Source organism: Varroa destructor, unplaced genomic scaffold (assembly GCF_002443255.2).
Source record: "Varroa destructor unplaced genomic scaffold, Vdes_3.0 BEIS01000005.1, whole genome shotgun sequence".
NCBI classification, from domain to species: domain Eukaryota; kingdom Metazoa; phylum Arthropoda; class Arachnida; order Mesostigmata; family Varroidae; genus Varroa; species Varroa destructor.
Genome location: NW_019211458.1, coordinates 29,479,219 through 29,504,151, shown reverse-complemented (window position 1 = coordinate 29,504,151; position 24,933 = coordinate 29,479,219). Strand labels below are relative to the sequence as shown.

The 24,933-nt window shown below is 38.8% G+C and overlaps 1 protein-coding gene and 1 long non-coding RNA gene across 9 annotated transcripts in view; one reads left to right on the top strand and one right to left on the bottom strand.

Moving 5' to 3' along the window:
• Positions 1-4,288: 4,288 nt before the first annotated feature.
• Positions 4,289-24,933, top strand: part of LOC111250852 (uncharacterized) — a 41,505-nt gene continuing 20,860 nt past the window's right edge. For 2 of the 8 annotated variants that reach the window (XM_022806713.2, XM_022806712.2), the window contains exon 1: positions 4,289-6,067. Coding sequence is in view for 5 of the 8 variants with exons in the window: in XM_086990907.1 (XP_086847033.1) it covers positions 16,816-16,959 (144 nt within the window). In the remaining 3 variants the exon portion in view is untranslated. Of the gene's footprint in view, positions 6,068-16,644; positions 16,960-24,933 lie in introns of those variants that run through there. The other 6 variants (XR_015329065.1, XM_086990907.1, XM_086990906.1 and 3 more) reach the window with 6 other exon arrangements.
• Positions 21,100-23,231, bottom strand: LOC147755516 (uncharacterized). The gene is made up of 3 exons (XR_015329114.1): positions 22,788-23,231; positions 22,064-22,411; positions 21,100-21,757 (listed from the first exon to the last, which is right to left on the bottom strand). It is a non-coding gene; the product is annotated as an uncharacterized LOC147755516 (long non-coding RNA).

Below are 24,933 nucleotides of genomic sequence, written 5' to 3'. Positions count from 1 at the left end.
GGTGCTTTTTTTTTCATAGGCCTACTTTATCAGGGGATTGGTATGGCCGTTTACTTCGGCCGTTTACTTGTGGAAACGTTATTGCACTAGCTAATAAGGTATGTCGTGTGTAGTTTTTCTTAGTTATGGAATAGAGACCAGGAAATCAATAGCGGTGATAAGTTTATTTCTGTGAAGCAGTATTTTGTTGAATTTTCTATATTGTAGAGTTTAATTATCTGATTCGTCTACTTCAAGCTTGTGTTAAATGAGGTTGGTCTCAACAGCAACGTACATTTCGGAAGTGCAAAATTAATATTTTTACTTCTATATTATCATCTGTGTTGCTAAAAGTCGAATGAGCATCTATGAGTTTATTGAACAAGTTGGATATCAACTAGATTATATCAAACTAAAAACAATTTCAGCAGCATTCGACACAGTTTGCACGATCAAATTCTCGGGATGTTAGTAAATTTCAGAATGCTTTTCCGCATTTTATCTTAGCTGCTAAAAAGACTGACAGCAAGTCTGGTCATATTCTTTCATGGTACAATCTTAACCTCTTATAGTTTTTTTTTTGTCTTCGTCTGTGAAATTTGTGCAGTGATTTAATGAATACACCGTGGGGGTTTTAATTCGATGTGTCGCAGAAATATAGGGATGACGTCGAACCAACCTCAGACTACCTCTCCGATAAACCCTCGAGAAACTGGGTAGGCTCAACACATCGTTCCTAAAGCGGGTCATGAGTTGCAACAGACTTAGTTTCCCAGGTGCTTGTATACTCCTTTCCACAAAAGAGCTCAAGCATGTATTTATCCTGACGGTGTCGAGGATTATCTATTGGCATAGGAAACCAAGGATGTGTTATATTGATTCTAATTGCAATAAAACGACCATTCCTACTAAACTGGATTGAAACAGGGCTTGTGTTGCCAAATCGTGTTGATGACATTTACCTGCATGTACAATGCATTAGTCCCTCTCACAACGCGCAAGGGCTGACCTCTAGTCTGCCAATAAAGACTGGAATCCTTAGCTTTGCGCTAGCAGTATGTGTTCTGCTAATCGATCATCTTAAGAACTCTCAACACCGGCGTCCTCTTCGTTGTTTCGATACTCACTGCGACTACGCACGCGACAGAATATTTTTCCCTCTATACCGTCATGTCTACGTATACCTTCTACTACGTATCCTGTGTGGATAAATAAATACTCTTTTAATATTTTATTTCATATATATAAAATAAACAGTTAGCTTGGGTAATGTGTTTCGGCTTGTACCAGTAATCTATTGCTGGCCGGGCTATTATAAGAAGTATACAAGAATGTCATTTGGGTAAATGAGTGGTCATCAATAATGGTTAGCTTGGTAACACTAAACTCATCATTATCGGTCAATTTGACCATTTGCAAATATTTTTTTTGCAATGATAACAATTTTTTACGTGGATTGATATTATATAAAAAATCGTTTATAGAAGTCATTCATTTACTAACTACTTTTTCAATTGAGTTATCATCTAAATATTATTCAATTTTTTTTTGAGTATTACTCATTTTGATTCGGTATGGTAGTAATTGGTATATAATAATTGTCAGTAAGATTTGATTCTAAAAAAAAAAACGTACGCCTTCTAAGGGCACAATATACAATACTAAATTTGATCTCCTAGAGTCGTAAGCGGATAGAAAGAAGTCAGGCATTTACAACAAAATTTTGTATACAACAATACAATGGTGCAAGTTCGTGCTCGTTATGTTAATATGATATATATATATATATATATATATATATATATATATATGTAATATGCTATATATTATGTTAGCAATAATAAGGAACGAAAAAGCTGTAAGTTTGAATTGCTGAACAAATTTGGCTTATTCTGTCTAGCTTAAGTTGATGGTGGTAATATGATCACAAACACAGGAAATACTCGATCTCAACTATTGTTTGTAAATGTATTCTATTCCCCTTGTAGCATTGTAAAATCGAAAACGCTTTCAGTATTAACATCTAATGAGAATAGGTTACTATGATAACTCGGTAGTGAAACGTTCTTCTGGTAATAGTATTTCTTATCTTGTTTGCAAGGGAACCAGATCGGGTCTTATATTATAGCCGACGCCAATTTTTGTTTGTCGTATTTCTGCTGCCATGTCGGCGAGAAATGTAGTAAACATTCGTTAGCTAGTAATTACAGCACAATACCCTAGTGTTACTTCTGAAAGCCTCTTAATATTCTTGGATGGTAAGATTTTGAGTTCCTCGAAATCCTAGAACAAAGATTAATGAAACCTTTGTTTATCCATTAGCAATCTTCCTTCTAGCAAGTTCCGCCAATGATACATAAATACTTTGTAAGAATAAAGAAATGTGATTTTTACCATTATGCTATGGATGTCTACGGCTCAAGATATAAACATATCGCATTTGCCAAATCTAAACTAGATTTTCCAATCCTTTCACTTATTCATATAGAAAACTTACAATTGTCTGGTTTTAATGTTTTTTCTTCAATAGAGTCAACATTCATTCTAAGTCGGTAATTATATTTGAAAGATATATTGTAGAACAAGTGCGAAACTTAATTTAATAATCACAAAATAGAGCTGGAGTTGCTTGAAAATCGCATAGTACATTTTAGATTCGCTAAAGACATGATTCGAAGTTCAATGAATGCAAATGCTAATTATACTACTAAATGATAAGTTGTTTTGTATAGCAGTCTGGCGTAACCCGTCCCCAGAAATCGATTTCTAACTTTACAGCAATGTAGTCTACAGACGGCATCTAAAAAAACCGGTTACCAGTTTAGGCTAAGCCTCGCTTATGCAGGCCGCAGGGGCGAGTTTGGTGATTTATAAAAATTTATTGGAACCGTTTCAACTTAATAATACAAGAAATTTGGGTTTCTCTAGGCCCTAGGGGCTATAAAAAAATCTCACAGTTATAGCTTCATATTTATAGTACATCAAAACATCTTGCTCTCAGGTTGTTGTATTATGCATGGCAACAATTCAGCGCTAGGATAAACCTTGTGAGTTAGCATCGTAATCGCTCGAAGAACTTCCGTTAAACGTATGTCCTCCATAACACACTAGTGTATCTATGCGATATTCTATATGATGAAAATCGCTTCGTATGATATTATATCAGTACCTGATGAGTCCGTAAACACTGGACGTCTCCATATGGCTTAGAGAAAAAACGAAAAGCATCTCATGGTAGACACCGATAACGATTGCATTAAATTTCAAATTTTTGAGTAAATCTTATCGATCAAACACGACTTACTATTGACACATAGCTACAGCATCTCTTTTCGCCATCTCGCAGGTTGTTAGTCGGGGAAAAATGCCTTCAAGTGGTCTTTATCCACTTCGGGGAGCTGACCGGGTCGTGGTACACATTGCACGTCCGAGACAGTAAGTTTGAGCTTAGCAAAACAACTTCGAGCGATCCATTCCAGTGTAAAATCCAAACCGTATACAGCGCAAAGATTCCGCATTGCTTCGGTAGCTTTTAGGCTTCGGTAAAATGCGAAATAGACTAGGTATCAAAAACGCAAAACATCTTATTCCTCGTTGTAACTTGAATTGAAGATAATATTTAATCTATCACATCATGGAACTATAACGAAATTATAGGGAAAAGAAGAGAAGGCAGGCGGAAGGGGATAATTTCATGGAAAATATGCATACAATGGAAAATGAAGACAAACATTTTTGAAGGATAATCATTTATTAATTACGAAATATAACATGCAAGCTTTAGAGCTATTATTAGAATAATGATAGAATTACTTACCGCTGCCGATATATCAACCCATCTTTCACTTTGATCAAACTTATAAAATATATTACTGTCTGCGCTATTATCGAGATAATCACAGTAAAGTCTACTGCTTATGCGTTCTACCGTGGCTCCTTCAAATCTTAGAAAATCTGCTAAGTAATAAAAACCATACATGTTCTACAAAACAAGTGGTTTACTGCAACATTATCATAGGGCTATACAATCCGTGTTCAGGAAGCACAATCATTTTCTCTCTCATGTAGACTACGTGGAATCGTCCTGCATATGGATCTGTTTTTGGGTTTTCCATTACTTACGATTAGAGTCCCGTACCATTCTTTAAGCTGACTCTGCTGCCGCGCTTTTTCCTAATCTCCTAGTCTGAGTACATACACCAGTAAGGGTAGCATCGGGCAAGATCAACGCCTGTTCACCGCGCTAATTTCCCTTTCAGGCGAGCGGCACAAGCAAGCCCATCACAGCGAAGACGGCGGAAGAGCCGTTGTGATTGGCGGTGCTGTCGGTTATAAGAAAAGACACACAATTTGTGTCTAATGCTGTGGCCGCTTATAGATATGAAGTTCGCTCCTCTCCCACTGACGAACATCTCTCTGGCCATTGGCAGTACCAGCAGCGGCGACGGCCATTACTGGCGGGAAGGCGCCGTAAAGCGATTCGCGCAGGATCCGCACGCTTCTGGCCGTCCCGGAACAGGCCTCTTGCCGTCTGTCACTGATCGCGCGGACATCTCGTGCTGCATAGCGCTGTGCAAGTAGAGGACCTGCTGCTACGACTAGCTGTATACTCGTTCAGTCACACTCTATCAAAGAACAGGAATGGTCACAAGCAGTGGAATTACTTCCTTTTTTAGGACTTTAATTATTATTAATCTTATAATAGTAACCTTTTCTTTTACGGTGCGTCGACAAAGAGCACAGTAATGATTATTATCGTAGTTGTCGCGGGTGTGGCAGCCTGGTGCCACGAGATAGTGTAGTGTCGACCTAGTGGCCCTAGCGCGCACGCGGAGTGAACCCATGTTCAAATCAGTTGGAAAAGCCGGAGAAAGTAAACATTGCGTATTATTATTATTATTATTATGATTATACTGAAAGTCCACCGCTAGAATGTCAGAGAGTCACGCCGAGCTGGACTAAGTCGCTCATCGGTTGGTGCCGCGCAGATAGAACACGTCGGTAAAGCTGAACCTGGTAATGCCATGAACGCCACTACCTTGCCGGCGCCTAAATGCTTGTCGTGAAGACATCGGTCGCGAAGACGAGAATGAGACACTGAAGGATATACAGACCTAGGAAAAATTTGGTCATCAGGCAGCAGAACCAAAGCAGACGATTACTTCACCCGTAGCGGAATAGACGGTCACGAAGATAAAAAAGATCAAAGAATCAACCGGCACAGTCAGTAGTGAGACCCTGGGGTAGAAATGCAGCACGTAGTGTACATCGCGTGACATCGCGCCAGCGACGAGTACGAAGGCTGCTTACGACAGCAACTTGTGGACCTACTGATTGGATCAAGGTTGTAATGGCAGAAGAGCATCAGGGAGGTTTGCTAGCAAAAGCCTAATGGTGTTAGCGCAACTAATGGCGCTATGGCACTGTCCAACATAGTTCCAAGCAGTATACTACAGCACAGTCTGACATAGCCGTAAACGACAATCGATTGACATTGGATCATGGTCGTAAAAGGCGTAATCTATAAAAACTTCGTATACAGTGAGCGGGGGTAAATGAAGTGGCTAACGAACTTGAATTGACGGGAGTGTAGATGTGTCTGTGGATGCATAATTTTGTGGGGAGCGGGGGCAATCCATTTCATGCTGTTCCTCGATGATAAACATCGTTTTTGCTACGTTGATAAAGAACCCAGTTGTAAGCCGCGATAAGACACAAATATTTAGAAACAGAAGAATCCTTGCCTATCTGTGTTTGTTTTGAGGTTGATTGCCATAACTCGAACATCAAATCATAATAGGAACCGAATAGACGTAACGGGAAGGTTGAACGACCTGTTTAATCCAAGTGTAGCAAGTGTAGTTGTTGAATAGCACTTGCGGAGTGGCCTGCTGTAAAAGAATCGCTGGTTTTGGGAAATAAAATCAACTCGGAAAGGTTCTAGTTAAAGTCAGTTGACGGTAGTGAGCGCTGACTGACAAGTGAAAGAAATAACCACCATTTTCTTATTGATATCATTATTCAAAAAAATTGCATCAATATGCGGCTAAATATTCTGGACATTTGAAAGGCTACACCCTGAAAAAAGGTAAGGCACTTTTCGTTTAAGAAATTTCACCGGAATTTCAACGCTCGTAAAGCTGAGCCGGAAGTTCATGGTGTCAAGAAACCTTATGATGTGCATTTCAGTCGTTCAGATCTTCTAACGCGAGGAGGTATGCCCATCCTCATCTCTTGCCAAACTACAGCTTTAGTCAGTATTTTACTTATTTTAATTCGATCAAGTTCTGGTTTAACTAAGCAGTTTAGAGATTTTCCAGGGGACTATTGTGTTTAATTAGTCTTTATGATCAATTTCTCATTATGATGATAATGCACATTATAAAACGACCACGGTCGCACTGATATTCGGGAATAACTCCTAAGAATAATTTCGAAAATTTCAACTTTTTCTCTCTTTTTGTGTCAGTCCTTGGTGGTTTTCGTTTATTTTAATTTACTATGGAATCCAATTAGTTCTGTACTCGTCGAATTTTTAGTAAAGGATTACGTAAAGGAATGATAAAATAATTCGATTATGTGTAAATTACATTGCAAACATGCCAGTGTTTTGTGCCGAAAAATCGAAAAAAGACAACGAAGTATAAAGAATCTAATTTTCATGTTCACATAGAAGCACATTGCTTTTGCAATTGTCTTTTAATATAAACTAACGCTTTTTGGCAATTAGAAGACCGTAGACTTACATAAAAGATATACACGGGCCTACGGATCAGTTATAAGGCTGCACCCGTGTGCATTGAGTGGCAAACATACTTACAATGCATTGAGCAATTGTCTTGCCATCTTGCTGTTCTAAAAAACCCACGACCACGTATACAGTTCTTTTTATTATTAACATAATTCATGGGTTCATTTTCCATTTGCGTATTGACCAAAACGGTTAGAGATTCTAGATACAGTAACTTCGCAGATGTAAAGCTTGTCCTTTGCTGTTGATGACCATATAGTAATGATAGCAGGGACCTAATATTCGGAACGTCCATTGCAGGTAGCTTTTAAGCTATCACTTAAAACGTCTTTTTTTTTTTTATAAAACCTTATAATGACCAGTGTAAGTTAGTCGTATTACGAAATGCCTAATTGCCAATGGCTCTAACTTGACTTTTCAACTTGGAACTCATTCATTGTCAGGTTATATTTAGCAATATTCTTAAATTTGGTGAGATAATGAAACGGTAAAGTCGATTGGTGAAGAAAATTGGGGTTGACAAGAAACATGGTTCAATGACGGGTGTGCATGGGGAGTGATAGGCAAACCCACATTTTATCGAGGAGCTCCAAACATCAGAGGAAATCAAGTTATGCATTGTATTTTTACAACGAAATGCGTATCTAATTTTATACATAATAAATGTCAGCAAGCAGCATGTTGGCCATGATTTGATCAAAACCTTGAATTCTTAGCTAAATGAAGGGACGAACGAGCTGATTGAGAAATGGACTAGCAATATTTGATTTTGGTGAAAAAGAAATTTGGCGGCAGTGACACTGAAACGGTTGACGGGATTTTTTTCAAGAAGATTTGAGTAGTACAATTTACTGACCATCAAGCACATCAAAGCACTGTCTATCCAATGCGGGTCGGTAAGTGTGAGACTCGACCCAGGCGAGTGGATTCAGATCCGCCGTGACCATTACCCACTAATCGACAATTTCGCTCTCCTGCGTCACTCCTACAATCCGGTTCTTTAGTTAATAGTCCTAAAAAATCGATAAGACTCATCGTTTAAAATGACGGGCTCCAAATGACCGTAAATTTCCAATAAAAAAAACCGACATTTTTGGAAGCTTCTCTTTTGACAGTTTCGGTATATGAATTTCTAAACAGAAATCCGATTCCTCGTGAAAGTGTTATATTATATCTTGCATATTATCTATATTCTTGTAGTCTACTTCTCAGTAACATAATTCTTGTTTATGCGGTGTCCTTTTTGAAGTTCTATTGAATAACCCGAAGCAAGGAATCTATGCAAGAGCCAGATTATTATTTCTTACTAATTAAGATTAATTAATTTATACGCATAAGGTATCTAAATAAGTAACTTGCAATTTATGGGCCGTAAAGCCAACAACTCTGGTCTGAACGTTATATGCCCATCTACGTTTCAAACGAGCTTCATCAATAAACCTAATGTATACACACATGTATGTACGGAATGCTCATGGAAGATGCTACTTCAGTATAATTCTTGTGCTGGCCTGGGCTAGCCAAACCCAACAACTCATATAAAAAAGCTGCCATTGTTATGACACACTTGTCAGTTTTTGTTAAGAAACTGTTGTTTTTCTAAAAAGCGCCGGTATTCTTATTTTTTTTTAATCTTAATCTTGATATTCTTTTAGAACAATCTATCAAGGAACTTCATTACGCTATGTGGATAACCCATAAAAGTATTATCTACATAGTACCATGGCAGTAAAACTAATACGGACGCATTTATGAATGCAGAAGAAGACTTGATGAGGAACACACCTCGAATGTATCTGCGGACGCTGGATGTCGGTTCGAACTGGCCCAAACGGGTCTAAGTTTAGGTTTTTATATATTATATACATCACAGTACTTCTTTATTTCAATTTATATTTGGGTGCCGTGAGCCGCCACTTGAATTAATAGACGATTAGCTGGTTGGCTAATTGACATACAGCTGAGCTCCTTTACCGATTTATATCGCGACAACGGTTTTATAACAGTGAGCCTTACATAGTCTTCGGTTAAGCAGACTCAGCGCGTTTATCTCGTTACTGAGCAGCGACTGGCATCGTCGCCGACGATGTCATTATGAGTTTGTTTCTTGTGGCGCCTGTCTGTGCAGAAAGCGGCGACATATTGCGAAATTCTAGCAGAGCGCGGGCTGCGCAGCGAACGATTCAATTACACGCTTTTCATGTCTTGAAAAGTTCGATTTTTCAAATCACTACCACTTTTGTGTATATTTTACCAGTGAAGGCCTCCCGCGTAAAAACTCTTAAATGAATGATTCATGGTCGAATTAGAATTAGCCGACCAACTAATAACACATGAAAGCACCTTTTCAAATTTAAGAAATAAAACATTTATGACAAATCTTCGGAGAAGACGACAACTGGAAATCAATATTCGAGATGTATATGTATCCATTGACCCCGCGGCCGTTTTACAATAAATTGCGATAACAATAGTAATAGTCTAGGTCGCGGCCACATAGTCTAATGAATGTCCTCGTTTCTCTCTTCCGTTGTGCCGTACGATCAAAGCCATTCGGTGTTTGGATAAAATAAACGCCATCTGTACGTCGAGTGAAATACCTTGTTTTTCTGGGCTTCTGTGTTTAAAAGCCAAGACCACTTGGCTACGTACGCCGGTCGGGATATAAGACGAAAGATCTCATTGATTGTTTTGGATATCGGCGGTCGTAGCCGTCCATAGATTCGGTATCAACGCTCCCCGTGGCACACGGCAGCTTCTTGGGATAAAGAAATGAGGTCCGTCCGTATACAGCGAGCTAGTAGGGAGCCGAAATAGACAGAGACTTTTCTACTTCGCAAAACGTGCGACGTTTGTTCTACCTAGATATGTCCATGCGATGAATGCCATATAGGCAGGAAGGGTATTATGATTAGTAAATACTGTTCACTATTCGTTTGTAGGGTTGTCCTGCGCTGGAGTATGAAAAAAAACTCCATGTTTGGCTTTTCTTTTCAGCTGTTTTCTTCGGCCAAATATTTAGACGTATACGTGATTGCCTTCGGCAATTCAACCCGTATACGATGATTTAGATCGCGTATCGAAGTTTTCGAAAATGACGGCACTATTTATGTCTATTAGCGGCATAGGAACAGTTCAGGCTCATTTGTCTTCGCTTAGTCGACCACAAGAGATACAAATAAGTGGTATAGCAGTATTTGCCAGTTGGCCGCGTATACATAGGAATAAACAAATTAATCAGCTTTCAGATTTCAGTAATTACTAGAACGATGAAAAAGGGCAAAGAAGTAAATACACTATAGAACAACATAATATAATAGAGCGACAATTGGTGCAGAAAAACTACTGTCCTCGTCAAAGTGTGTCGATTATGTTATAAGGCATAAACCATTTTTGCCCCGGTGCCCAAAATGGGCACAGGGCTGTATACAGTAAAAGGATATTTGTTTGCCGAAACGAACTTCTTGTATCGACAAGGTAGAGTCGCTCATAGGTGCCACAATTAATTATTGTTCGATATGCGATTGTAACAATGACGAAATTGTATGCCCGCCAACAGAAATTCTAATACCTGCACATCAGGACCAAAAAAGTCTCATTAATTTCCATATCAGAATATGCGCAAAATTATCTGACAGTTGAGATTATTGGAGTCTATACGAGATTGTTGCCTCATTATCAGATAAGGGGGCTGTGTGTAAGACATTTTCACAAAAAAAAGTGCCAGCATTTCTGCAATACGCTACTGCCCTGCTGATCCTCTCTCAACGAACAGATGGTTGTTGTTGGCATACAACAAGCGACGATTTGTAATCATGTCGATAGAGGACTGACTTTGTCGTTGTGTTTACAACCTGCAGCGAAAGCGGCGTTAGTTTTGTGGCTTGGCTGGCGAAGCTGATTTGCTAATATCGTAAATCGTATACTCTACTTAATGCGTTCATCCGCCTACTGCCGCCAAATCCTAAACAGGGAGATACCCTTGTCGGGTGCAGAGCTTCAGTTGATTAATATCCCACTCAGCAGAATCAACAATATTATTTTTTTTCATAAGTATTTTCACCTATTATAATTAATAGTCTATAAAGATGCCGTCTATCGCTCAACCTGAAAGACGACAGAACCCTTAGTTGTTTGAAAGCGGTTTGTCCACAGTCATTTCGAGACTACCACAACGCCAAAGAGAACTAAGCACGCAAACATGGAAATATTCCTGATATATTAATTCATCATGGCTCTAACCGATTCGTTTTATCGTAATATTTGTCGCCATTGTCTTTATAATGCTTTCCTAATCTTGTGACGATTCAGCCGGATCTGAAACCGTAACTGCCCACATGACACAGCCCAGTCATAATAATTTAATTAAGTAGATCTAGGTAGAGCGTTCGAAATTGGAAGAATCTTACGAACGTATTAAAAATCATACTGCTCGTTTTTTAATAAACTTCATTACCCGACGTTGTATTGTTGGGTTTAATACCACCGCTCGTTACATGTAGCTGTGGTAATAACAAATATATTTCAATGGTTTCAGAACCCACCTCGTTATTTAGTAAGATAAAATAGTTTAATCAGGGAAACTATTCTATGCACTCGAGCATTTCAGTTTCATGAAGTGTGGCAAAGCTATAAACTACAATAAAGCTTTTTCCACATCGACTCTATTGTTCCCATATATATATATATATATATATATATAAAGTTCCCTCATTTTTTAAAAAATCAATCTTCTTCCCTTCACTTCTTATTTACATTCGATGTATTGTTTTACAACTCAAAAAAACTTGGAAAATATGGATTTTTTAGATGAAAGAGTGCATTTTGACACCCTTTTTACCGTGCAGTTTGTCGAATCCAACGCGCTACTGAAACGGCCTGAGGCATGTGCCCTGTGTATGGTAACGGTGTTATCACTAAAAGAACTGTTCAAGAGCGTTTTGCCAAGTTTGAAAACGGGATCCAGGATTTAGAGAATGCTCTGCTCGCTTGAGTTTGATGATGATAATCTAAATCCACTTGGGAGATCAGCCAAAAAGGAACTCCATCGTCAGCCAACGTTGGTCATTTGGGTTTAGACAGAAAACTGGCACACCTCACGAACTTTCTGGATCCAACGAAGAATTACGATTTAGTGCTGTATCTTAATATCTCGCCCGTTATCGAGCGTTACGCAGGTATAATGACAGTTTTTTGTAAATTGTCATCAGTGGTGAGGGGCAATGTCCGTACATCAACATAAAAAAGAGATCGGAGTGAGTGGTTCCAGGACAGAATTCAGGCCCTAGGTTTAATCAGATTTCCATTCAGAAAAAAGTTTTCAATATCTTACTGATTTTGCGCCGACGGGGTTGTACCCTTTCCGCTTACTGGGCAACCGCCTTCGTGGCCTTACCTTCAAAACGGATCAAGAACTCAAAACATCGTTAAAAAAAACTTCTTCAAGACAAAACCCGCAAGATCTTCGAGATCAAGAGGAATCAAGAGGAAAAAGTCGTGAATAATGATGGAAGATATGATAACACGAATAAAAATACAACGAGTTCTATTCAGTAAAAAAAAAGTGTGAAGATTCTCTTTCCAACCTAATATTTATACTTATTATACACTTGTAATCTAAAGGTATAATTACGAGTTAAATATCTATTGATAATAAATTTGCCGGCCCAGATCGGTCCTAAAAATATAAATACTACTTGGTTGTTTAACCTCTCAACAAATTTGTTCCCCTTAGTTAGGTGTACCTAATAGGCCAATGATAGTCTTTACAGTTTTCGCTAATTTTACATATTCCAGATCAATGCACCAAATCTACTATCCAATCGCCCCTTCCCCGGTACGGGATTACGTCAAGGCTATTTTGAATTGTAGAAAGAAGACTCAGGCCTTTGACGGGCAATTTTATTCATCTTGTTTTTCCTCAATTTAACCTCAGGTGTTTTGGTGGCATTTAGAAAAATGTCAAAGATTTCGTAACAACATACAATGATCAATACTCTCTGCTTATGATAAACAGTTGAAAATGAGTGTAGAACCGCTTGGTACTCGATTTATTGCAGAAATCTGTGAGTCGTGAATACGTAAACTGATGTTGCGCAAACGTAGTTTTTACGCGTCTGGATCTTTCATTTACCGATTGAAGCTGAGTTTTCAGTTCTTGCTGAGGGCAAATCTTCTCGATACAAGTTGTACCAAAGTATGCATACATCCTTCTTGATTAATACCTGTGATCCTACCATTTGATCGTAAATTGGTTGATTAAAAATGAATCTTTTATAAAACCAAAGCCTAAACTTTGTGCCATTCCTTTCATTAGAAACTTTATATTTTAAGTGTAATATTGCTGAAGACGCTAGTTGATAGATAAATAAGGCCGGAAATTCTTATCTGTCATTAGAACGAAACAAAGATGATTTAGGGAAGTTGGCCAGAATCATCTTGTTAGGTTTAATTGATATTTGTTTGTATATCTGAAAATATGACCCTGAGAATTTTTGGCCCGAAGTGCCCGAAACTGAAAAAGAGAAAGTTCAACTTCCGGTGTGCATCGAACAATCGTGCTATGTCGACGGTTGAGAATGCTGCTTATTTTTTAAACGTGCTAGGAGCTTACTCGGAAGCTAATCTGCTGGTACAATATTAGCTGATATCACATACGTTCTCTTAAGGACGTATTTGAGCATCCTGCCTTGGGAGCTACTATGTTGGGTTATAACGGACTGTTAGCCTTATCAGCGTGAGTATTTCAAATACACGCAGTAAGAAGCATGGATTGCACACTTTGTAATTTTTGGTTTTGGGAATATATGTTTTTGTAAGGTCATGAGTTAAACATCTTGGTTTTGGGGTATTTCTATTGGCAATCAAGAATCGCAGAGGGGACGAACTACCGTGGCAGATTTCTGACGATAGTTTAATACTAGCATTGTACTCATAAAGATTAGAAACAACTTACGTCCTTGCACAAGTTCGATGTCAAAAATTGCAAGCGCCACATTTGAGTGAATGGTTTTTTTTTTTTACTTATTCGGTAAGTTTGTCAAATCAGACCCTAATAAATCATTGTAACTCTGATTTAAACAAATGTATTATAGACATAACAGCAAACTGATCTTTCTTCTCATTCATATATTTTTCTCGCCGTCAAAGCTTACACAATAGGTGTTGCCCTACTTCTTATCGGATCGATTATTCAAGACTTCGTCATATCAATGTCCACAATATTGGGCCTTGATTATGTCTATTACTCATTCATACGCAGCACCTGCTTTTGTGATAAGCGACACTGACGCATATAGTCGTTCGTATACTGTTATAGCTTTCTGAAGTTCGAAAATGTATGCTGGTTCTAGGTGCTCAATGCTTGAAGCTGTGCAGATACAATGGTCATAACGATTCCGTAGATACTCCACCAAATTGATTTTGCTTTCTATAAAGTCGTTGAGAAGTAAATGTCCGCATCTTCACTTAACTGAAAAAAGTAGCTATTTAATGTGCTATTTATCTTTGTAGGAAATGTGTCATCCTTTTTTTCCAGGTGAAATTATTAACAATAGTTATGCTTAGGAAATGTAAGGCTCCCTTCATCGGCAAAGCGTTCTTGCAGTTATTGTAAGACACATACGCTACGCAATATTATTTTTCCGTGACGCACATCTCTATGGCATTGCTCAGTAACGAGCGTTGCTATGAAAAGGTCATCTCGTAAATCAACCAAGAAAGAATCTGTTCGCAGGCGTCCTGCTATTGAGAAGTCCTCTAAACCTGCTGATGACCAGTAACACTAAAATCTGTCGGATGCATTTTACCAACAAAAATTAACCCTTCGCCCGTTTTTTATGGTCTAGGTTTGTCCCCGCGCTAACCATAACTCTCCGATATCATCTTTTTGAAGTCTGGCCGAAGTCAGAACAAGACTCACAAGTATTCAGGGTCATTCGGATCGAAAAGTAACAACTCTGTAGAACTGTCCTAACAGGTTCATCGCGAGCCTTTGGTCTGCCTCGGCCAACACGTTTTTCAAAGAAGCAAAGGTGCAACGGCCAAAGATGAGTTCATAGTGCAAGTCTGACAGAGCCTACATTGAATAGGGAGATATAATAGAAACGGGGACCATGGAAAAAGGGTAGATTAGGGTCATTGTATATTTATCGCGTATAATCGTTCTTTTCCGTCAATTTATGTAAAGCGACGCTATGTCGTATATCGTCGGTGAGTTCCTAATGCTGTTCGTTGTTGAGAGGGCTTAGCTTTTCAATTTTGCCGCGTTTCTCGTTCAAGTTTCTAGCTTTCCGAGGTAGCGATATTTTGCCTAGCAGAACTGTTAGGTCTATCGCTACGATCACCATTTCGTTGTTTCTGCCACCTAAAAATAACTTAGCCCAGGCAGAATTGCGATGAGGCAAGGCCACGCCTGCGCTACCGTCGAATTGCTAGACAGTTTGAACTGCTTAATGACGCGTCACTTTATCTGCGCGTGCACAAACGCCGCGTCGTTTTTTGTGCCGTGTGTCGACAGGCTTTCTTTCTAAACGTCATTGTGTTGGCTGTTTGCAGCTCGTGCGCAGGCGGCAGGTCACATTTGAACTGCTGTTGCCCACTGCCTACGTCAAGGGGAACCGATCGCAGGACCATGAGGTTTGAATTGCTAAGAGATGATCGCTCTCATTGACGGCACGGTTTTTTGCACGCATAACTATCGTCGCCGATCCGTGGCTTCCTTGATTGACGAGCAAGTGAAACTTGGCCATATGGTGACATTTCCTGTGCCGGATGCTGCTCGACGTGCACCAGAGGTTGCTAAAAACAGCTAAAGCACAACTACCGTGCTGGTTTGAATAGCCGCGGCATTATTCAAAATGACTTGAAGATCTTCTACTGCGTCATAAAACGCAGTGTTGATCGTGTTAACGAAGACCACCAGAGAAACGGGGTATAGCTGGTTAGCGATGAGGCATGAGAACATAGAGAAGATATGTTGTAACTAACAACGCCGGCTACATTCTAGCCCACTTCCTCTGAAAGAATCATAGTAAGCTGTCAGAGTTTGCGCCAGAAGAATAACTGTAGAAGAGTGGCTTTGTTCTTTTTTTTTTTTAATATCTTGCGATTATAATAAGGTTAATAATAATGAACAAAAGCATTCGGAAGAGTCGTTTAACATAGCGGATTATCATTTCTATCATGTCCTGTCAACAAGAGGGTCCCTGTCGTATCACTCGATTGTAGAAGACAACGAGGACTGCGTGCTTTTTTTAAAGATGCACTTATAGGGAAACGCTGAGTTTAACAGAAATATAGACGGAGTTAGGACTGAGCCGCCGTAATGCCCCAAGCGGGCCAAGTCAGTCTGTCGAATAGCGCTATTCGTCGAATGCTTGCGCCTTCCGCAGACGCTTGACGCTCAAGCGTTCTAGAATACTTGTACATATAGACGGCCAAAAAGGAAGAAACTGTTTACCGGGCCATAAGCGACGGCCTCGTGACAACCTGTTTAGCGGCGCAAGGGTTTAGGTGTCTCATATACACCATTACGCAAAGCAAACAGTTAACACGAACGCGAAACGTCCAGGCATCCATCATAACAACAGAAAGCGCGAACGTATGAGAGTCGCTATCGGTCAAATGTCCTTAACATAAACAACCATCACAGTTCGTCACTGATGTGTTTTTCCGCGAATAAAATAACGGGAGGCAGACTGAGTCGAATGTCGCTGGCCGCTTCTGCTTGTCGCGTCTGTTGCACTCTAATAGAATAATTTTCGTGTATTGAATTCTATATCCCATCCTACGCAAGGGTACATACATTTTTTTCCGTTTATATTTAACATTGATGCTTTAAGTGGAGCACACGAGATGTACGAATACAGTAGAAAAATAACAGAAATATAGAGTTGGAGTGCTACGTCAGAGATTACAAACTGAGAAACCGTTCATGCCGGTGCTTATGCAGATGACGTCCGTTCTTCCGTGCTTTTATTGCAATTGTGCCGAAAAAGAAAACTGGAAATATTTGAACTTTTCTGTCGAGACTCGTAGACACCTCGAGTAAATCTGAAGCAGTGAAATTATTCCGATCATCGAATATGAGGTCATCCATGATGTTTACGCGCGTTCAAAAAACAGAGGCAAAATTTAATTTTTCTTACGCATTTGTACGTATATTCCTCGTAATTTTTCCAGACAGCTTTAAACATGCAAGTTCTCTCGCTTGTTTTAGTGGAGATGTGGTAAGTAGTAAACCTGTAAATAGAAAACTTTTATGGGTCCTAATTTCATTATATTTAAATGATATTTAGCTTTTTATCAACCCTGCAATTTTCTTCGATGTTTGTGAATTTTGCTTCTAAAATACGATTGTATAGGAGAGCTATTAAATTGGGCTGGCGAGGCGACCGTTAGGCACGAGAAAATTTTTCTTTTTTTCACGGTTTTTGATCTACGTTGAGGACGTAACTATAGCAAATGACAAAGCTAGAAAAAAAAAAGCCGAAAAAATTTGAGTAATCAAACAGTAAGTCTCATTTAGGTGCGATAAAGTTTTTTCCAAAAACCATTTATTACCCCATTGTGAGCAATGGACTTTTTATAAACGTAATAATTTCAACAAAAATAATCAAAGCTACTGAGAAATAAATAATTAACGTTAATATAATAACCAAAAAAATCTAAATATTCTATTATTAAATAGAATACTCGTACCGAATAAATTGTATACACTTTAACTAAGAAGAAAATAAAATTACTAGTAATAGTAATAATAATAATTAACTTCTTGAATTTGTTTGCTTCATTCGTGAACCCTCGTCTCAGATTAACATAACCAAAGAGTATAACTCGTAACTTTATTCTTTAGACCTTATCTGCGTATTTCTTATAAGATTTTCAGAGCAGTTTGACTCTTATTACCCTCTATAATTCGTAGGAGTCTGTCCAAGCGGCTTTCATTCTAACGATCTGTTTTTTGGGTCTTCGGCCCTCTTCGACCGTGATGATATTTTTGTCGTCACTCGAAATCACAGATGAGTTCCGCACGATTTCCACCCATAACCCGGCTAATCAGTATTCAGGACCCAAGAGGGTGACGCTACTTCCATGACATGTTCTCAAAGTCTTAGCTGTTCGAAAATCTCCGCGTCGTCTTCATTTACCTGTATCCACCCATTCGCGTGCCATGCCAGCAATCAGAGACTGTTTGTGATTGCAGATATTTGGTTAAAGTAAAAACGGATGCAGCCCAGTATCTATTGGGGTCGAGTATCAAACATGATAGAAAATATTAGCCTATAAACTAGCCGTTTTGAGTGAATATGCACATTTTTAGGACAGTGGAAACATTTGGCATTGAAAACATCTTAATCACTTAATGCTACCTCGTTTCGTGCAGCGTTCTAATGAGAGACGCTTGCGTTCACACTACTGACAGCTCATGCATCCATGATATTCGGAACATGTTTTTGTTTTATTTTGGTCGGTTCGTGTACACCTTGAAACTCAATTTAGCTCGGTCTCTGCTACAGGGATGCCCCTAGAACGTGATAGTAAATTCACAGGCCTGGTGTACGACGTTACGTTTTTTTTTACCTTAGAATTTTGGATATGAATGTGGAATAAAGCGTACGGGATCGGAAGCGGCTGACCTTTTCAGTACACGACTACTGGTATATTTGATATAATCATGGTGTGAATTCAGCGTCACACACCTATACTGTAACGTGCTGATATATTAATGCAATAGTGGAAATACTTTTAGATAATAAGTTACTTTGAAATTTAACCAAAACGATGATGCAAGCTGCTCGTTGAACTACAATTTCACCACATCATATATACGACATTCTAGGATAATAAAAAACTGCGTGATTTTTTCTTTAAATAGATATGTTGAACGTAAAAGTCCTGCTGTCGGCTCAAGCTATCCACCCCCCGCCCTCGGCAACATCCAGTAGTAGTTAGCCAGTCTATGTTCGTATATTGACCAAGTATTAGTTTATTTCGAACGTGGATTGACAATGATGGCATTAGCGTAATGGTCCAGTCTAATGAACCATGATTGTGCGTCTTCCTTCGAGACTCGTTAAATATTACAGAGTGCAGATAGTAACTATACGAAGATCAATCTTTTTTTTTCTCTATCTAGGGATTATTAAATGCGCGTAAGTGCGCGCTAGTAACATCGCAGCGTTCCGGCCACAACCATTTTGAGTAGACTTACCGACAGCTTGCCTCAGAAGAAGCTTCCAGTATAAAGCGTCTCATATAAATCGATTATATCGTATCTATAATTTATCTCTATGCGTACTCAAGGTCGATGGTTTCAGTCAGCCCGAGTATTTAACTTGTCTTCCAATAGCTGAAGTCAAGAGAGCGACATAGAGGTCGCTACCGGCGTAGCTGGCGTGAATAAATCTATCTTTCGATGGCTTTAATGAGCCGTATCGTTAATCGGCGCCTATGGTATATATATCGTATATATGTTTCGAATGGCTATGCTTTTATTACGAAAACGAGTATACGAAAGTTCGGGATGTTGCAGAAGAAAAATGCACAAATATACAAAAGGAAATAAGCCGTAGTTTGAAGATCTAGTCAAGAAATATCTACTGGATCTAGAGTAAACGACAGTATTTAGCGCAGGTGAAATTGAAATGCAATTAGCGAGGGTAATTGCGATAAAATCATTTCATAGTTCGTATACCATCACACATAAGATCAAGAACTAATTTTTCCTCAGACAGATGCCTTATTAATAAATCGTGCTTTGTTTCGTTTGATGCACTGTGGTGTGATGGTCTATCGAATGCAGCGTTGTCTTCAAAATGTGTACATACACCTAGACTATAAAAATAATTTCGGCGATCTATTATTACAGGAACCGCTACACGGATGTAAAATCTACTAATACTACCGGCGTTACTTTATCGTAACAAACTTATGTATGATAAAAACAACTAACTTTCGGATATCTATTTCATTTGAGCTTACCTGTAAGCTGGCTGATAAAAAACATCTGATGCGACTATTCAGACTCATCCTGAGGTTCGTAAGCAAGGAAAGGAGATGCGAAAATAACCTTGTACGGGGCTACTTCCCAATCCTTTTCATTGTAACACAGTTGTCGGCCTGCGACGCTTCTCAAGCAGTATCCTAATTATACTACAACAGTAAACTCTAACTAACAAGGTTCGCTTATATTCGACACGGATAACGATGGGCCGTACGTGGTCAACGACCATCGATGCAAACCCACGGAACAGGGCCTAACCTGAACGAAGAAGGCCGGCGAATTTCCGCCAGCCAATTTAGCCTTTTCAGTCTTGAAAGTCCTTAAGAAACTTACCATAGCGAATCACAGAACTTTTGAGTTAATATAGCTGGGTTAATAGTGTACTGATGTGTGTTTGGTTCGTCGAGTACAACTGCCACATTCTCGAAGCGAATATGATGTTTTCAAAAGCTCAAGACGTCGCACGTGGTAAAGGATTACTCGAAAAGAGGGTTTTATTCGATGGTAAGCTCGTATAAGTTCTGTACACGTGAAACTTATGATATGATTTGGTATGAAATAGGCTAGATTTTGATAGCAAAAGCTTGCTGGCGTAATTTGTGGTGACAAAAAAAACGATGCTCAATGATGTGGACGATTTTTTTCTCTATTTAGCCTCTATATATATATGTATTTTTTTTCTCTATAAGCCTTACGCTTTTGTTTACCCGCCATTGAAAACTGCTTAACCATCAGATGGTAAGTGTGCGGTACATAATGAGGCAATGACCTATCTGATCATCGTCCGACTCCCGAATTGAGTCTCATTGAATCTCATTAGGACTATGATGAAAAAGATCAAGCTGCTGTGGCCACCTATACTTACCAAGCCTCTATCCTATTGGATGAACCATAAAGAAACGTCCGATATATGCTACGTTGGCAATAAAACAACCCAAAAGTTTCCTAATTCGTTTCAAAGTTAGGTAAAGAGGTTCGCACCTTTCAGCGTCGTTGTATCCTCGGTTGCCAATGTATACTATACGATGAAATGGATATTTGGAGGTTGGAATCGACTGGCTTAGATAAATGGCAAATTGCCCTCTGCATCAAGTTCATCCGCGTTACAACTTTTAGCTATTCATCTCACGTCAGATATTGACTCCGCGGAACGACCTATTGAGACCCTACTTATCCTATATTACAGCGAAGATTTGAATCTGTCCGAAGAATATCATTGCGAACTTGATCATGCATTAAAATGACACGAAAGCTTCTTCAGGTTCTATCTAGAAACATTCTTCAGTATCCTTTTTCCAATATACAAGATACAAAATAACTCAGTGAAATGTACGAAAGAAAAACAGCGATCCCATACTGTAATTGCATCTAGTTGATCTTTTCTAACTTTATATGCCGAATCTGGCTAGGTACTACATTATATATATTATTATAATAGATAATTATTGTTTAAGACAATGACGTAACATAAAAGAGTCTACGTATGTACATAATATAGATTTTAGAGGTTCTAGATTATTCCATTAGATAGAAAGATTTGTTTAAAAATTCGTTATAACAAAATGGGCAGATATTTAATAAATGTGCTATTTATAATAAAATCCTTCTATACCATTCCGATACTAATAGCACCTACTAGTTGCTATTAGTATCGGGATCAGGACAAACATATATAAATGACTCCTCCAACACTGGTACTATAACTGCGTGACATTAAGCGTATATTTACAAGTCATAAACTTGATTTGTTATTTTCCATCCAGCCATAGTCCTAATTCTCCGTTTCGACATTCGCCTTATCTAGACTGGAACCATGTTAAACAGTTGAAGAGCCGCACCTTTCTCGTTAGACGATAAGCTATAATTAATAGCGCAATACCCAGTGTTGCGGTCCCTCGAAGAGGGCTGACCATCTCAGCGCTGACCCCGGCTAAGTAGTACCACGCAGCCAGACAACTTCCTGCTACGCCTGCGGTACCAAACCCTGTCATAGGCAAACTTCCAGAAACGGCAACGACTACCTTGAGTAGACCAAAAGGATAGACCCATTATTATATTTGCGTGTATCTAGTTTATCGCCTTTAAAGCTACCTAACCTAATTTCCTCTGAAAAAATATACGTAAATATATATATATATATATATAAAACAACGTTTAGCAATGTTTAGATAGAAGCCGATTCTTTAATTTTCCACGCTGCTTCGTATTTTAGGAAATATACGAGAAACACAGGAAATAATTTTACGTTTTTCTATTCCGAGCTCGAAAGTCGCGCATGGCTTTTCTAAAGGAACTCGATCTTTTTTGGGAAAAACACCATAGAATACCTTGTAATTTTGACTCTGATCTTTTTTTGCTAAAAGACCGTTGAGCCTAGTAGCCTCTTCATAATACAGAAACGTTTTCGATGCATATTTTAACAGTATTCTTTTTTGCTAGGAAGTGTAGCAATATTTTAGTTCTGTCAGCGATGAGGAGAACGTGATGGACAGAACAATTATTTGACTATATTGGCCGGTACAGGTTCGAGTTCCGTTGAATGCAAGACGTACGCACAAGCGGCCTTTTATTCCTTTGAGAAGAACAGTTTGGCTGCACAAACACTACCTTTGCTATTTGTTCAAATAACAAAAGTAATCCCTTGTCGTTTCTCTCTTGTAATACGTTCTTTAGTCCTGTAATATGTATACGAAAACTCACGCAGATGAAAACAGTCCTCTTTATAGTTTATGCAGGGCAAGGAAATCTTAACAAATACAGACTGTTCTAAAACGGAACACTGATACACAATAACGAAACGTGATAAACCCAGTTATCGTTCGAAGTGAGAATGGATCGAATGTAATCCCTGTATTGTAAACACGTTTAGAAAATTAAAAGTTATAGCACCAGGTTTACGATCGAGAGAGGCAAAACCTTTCGTTTCCTTTCAAGGAAGTATTGATATACGGAAGACAGAGATCACACCCGTAGCGACATACGTAATTACTTCGGTCATATTTTATATCAGGTAATGCTTATGATTTATACGGGTGCAAAAAAAACACTTACAGATCTCCTTAAAAGGCAATGCTCGCGCACACTGAGCGAGCCGTTTAATCTCAAAAATATTCCATGGCCCTATATAAGTAGCTGGTATCGGAGAAGCGCCAAGCGATTTCGATGAAATGTAACGTTTTGATGCCTACCGTCGATGACTGAAATTGACTGTCGGAAAGTCGGTCAGCAGTGCTTGCTCACGTAAGCTCTACGGGTAGCTAGATGAACCTATCGTTTTATAACATAATACAGGTGATTCACAGATCCTTTTCGTCATTTGAACTGCTTTTTGTTATTATAAAAGAGTAGTGAAAATGCTACCACAAGCGTATGAGTCAACGTAAGGGTATCACGATGGAAGAAGCTTTTACGAGCACTGAATGTTTTTATGCATCCTTTACGTTGGGACGAATCAGTCAGCAATTAGATTTCTAATTGCTGACGCTTTCTGTGCTTTTATCATGTGCTTAACTGCCTCAATAGCTATTATCGAATTTACATCAGTCAACCCTAATTGAAAAGCAGGATTCCACTAAGCCTTTGCAAGAGATTCTAAATCTGTGGTCTTTAACACTGACTAGAATAATGATACAGTTTTTGATATAGACTGTAACATCCAGGACACAAAATAGGCTTCATTGACATTTTGGAGCCCTTCAAGGCAAACTTCACTGCCGCATTTTTCGTCTTGCAGCACTTAGATAGTAAACATTATCGTTGTACCCAGTGATGACCCACGCTTGCTACATCTCACTAATTTTTCGGTCAATTTACAGGAGCATTGCTGTCGCGTACCTGCAAAAACCCAAGAACTAATGTTTTTATATATTTTCTCCAAACGATTACTTCCAATGGGAGAAGTGCCAGACTCGTCTCTCTCCTTCTCTCCTTCTTGTTTTTCTAATTTGTTTGTAGCAGATGGTTTGCCACAGCGGTTTTGGTCGAGAGAAGGAACTTCGGATTAGCTGGAATCTATATATATATATATATATATATATATATATATATATATATATAAGACACACAAAGTTCTGATAAAATGAACTTTTGTAAAGGTTGTCAATGAACATTTTTGGAATTCGTATACTTGATACTACCAAAAATAGTTTCTATTAAACAGCGTGGCTGAAAGTAGACGTAGTGTCAAAAGAATGCTGATGGGATATGCAAGAAGACGATTTAGGATGTTTAGAGAGACTCTCTCAGAAATTCGACAAGCAACGAAAATTCGACGATGTCGAAGGCTACCTTCCGTGTCACTTATGTTCATTTTTTTCTTCAATAAACGCATAAGCAGACAGATACATTTTAAAATAGAAAAAAACAAAATAATGTGGAAAAATCGTTCAGGACAGATGTAAGCTACCTATGAACTTTAAATTCAAAGCGTATATGTTGCTTAACCGATTGATACAATGCCAACGCTGTCCCGTATGGGATCTTGAAATATTGAACTTGAGATACCCGGAAAAGTTAGTTCTGCTGTACGTGCTACGAATGTGAGTATCAGAACCGCGAGAATCGGCGTGGTAATCAGCCAAATCTTTCTCTTAAGATCGACGACTATCTAGCACATTCATCCTATTATAGGGAAATCCTCAACTTAAGTCGACTTACTTACCATTGACGATGTGCCGTAGGAATTCAACTTAGTTGTGTTGCATTAAATTGCTTCTTAACCTATTAACTAGAAGTAAAGGAAAAAAAAAGAAGAAAAAAAAACCCGCTAGTAAATGCAATTCTGTAGACAGACTTTCGTCACCACGTTTTACGTAAGAAAGACGTTCGAACGAATCGTCTATTTGAACTGTAGGCAGGAGATTTGTTGGACGGCCTTAAGAAAAGCCTAAACTGACCATTAGACGCACACTTCATAGGATTGATAATATTGAAAACGCACGTCTCTTACGCTAAGAACGATACTGTTTAGAAAAATATCTCTTTATAGCTATTTAAAGCTTTACGAAGCTCTCGGCTGGCTATTAGACGGTTAAGTATATGGGATAAAACCGAAGCCATGGTGGACCAGTTGGAAACAGAAATCTGGCCTACAATTTTTACGAGCAGCAATCGTTGTCGGTCATTTATAGGTGGAAAACGGTTTCGAACGGAACGGGTTTAAGTAACGGGTAAACCGCCCGGGAAGTACCAAATCAGA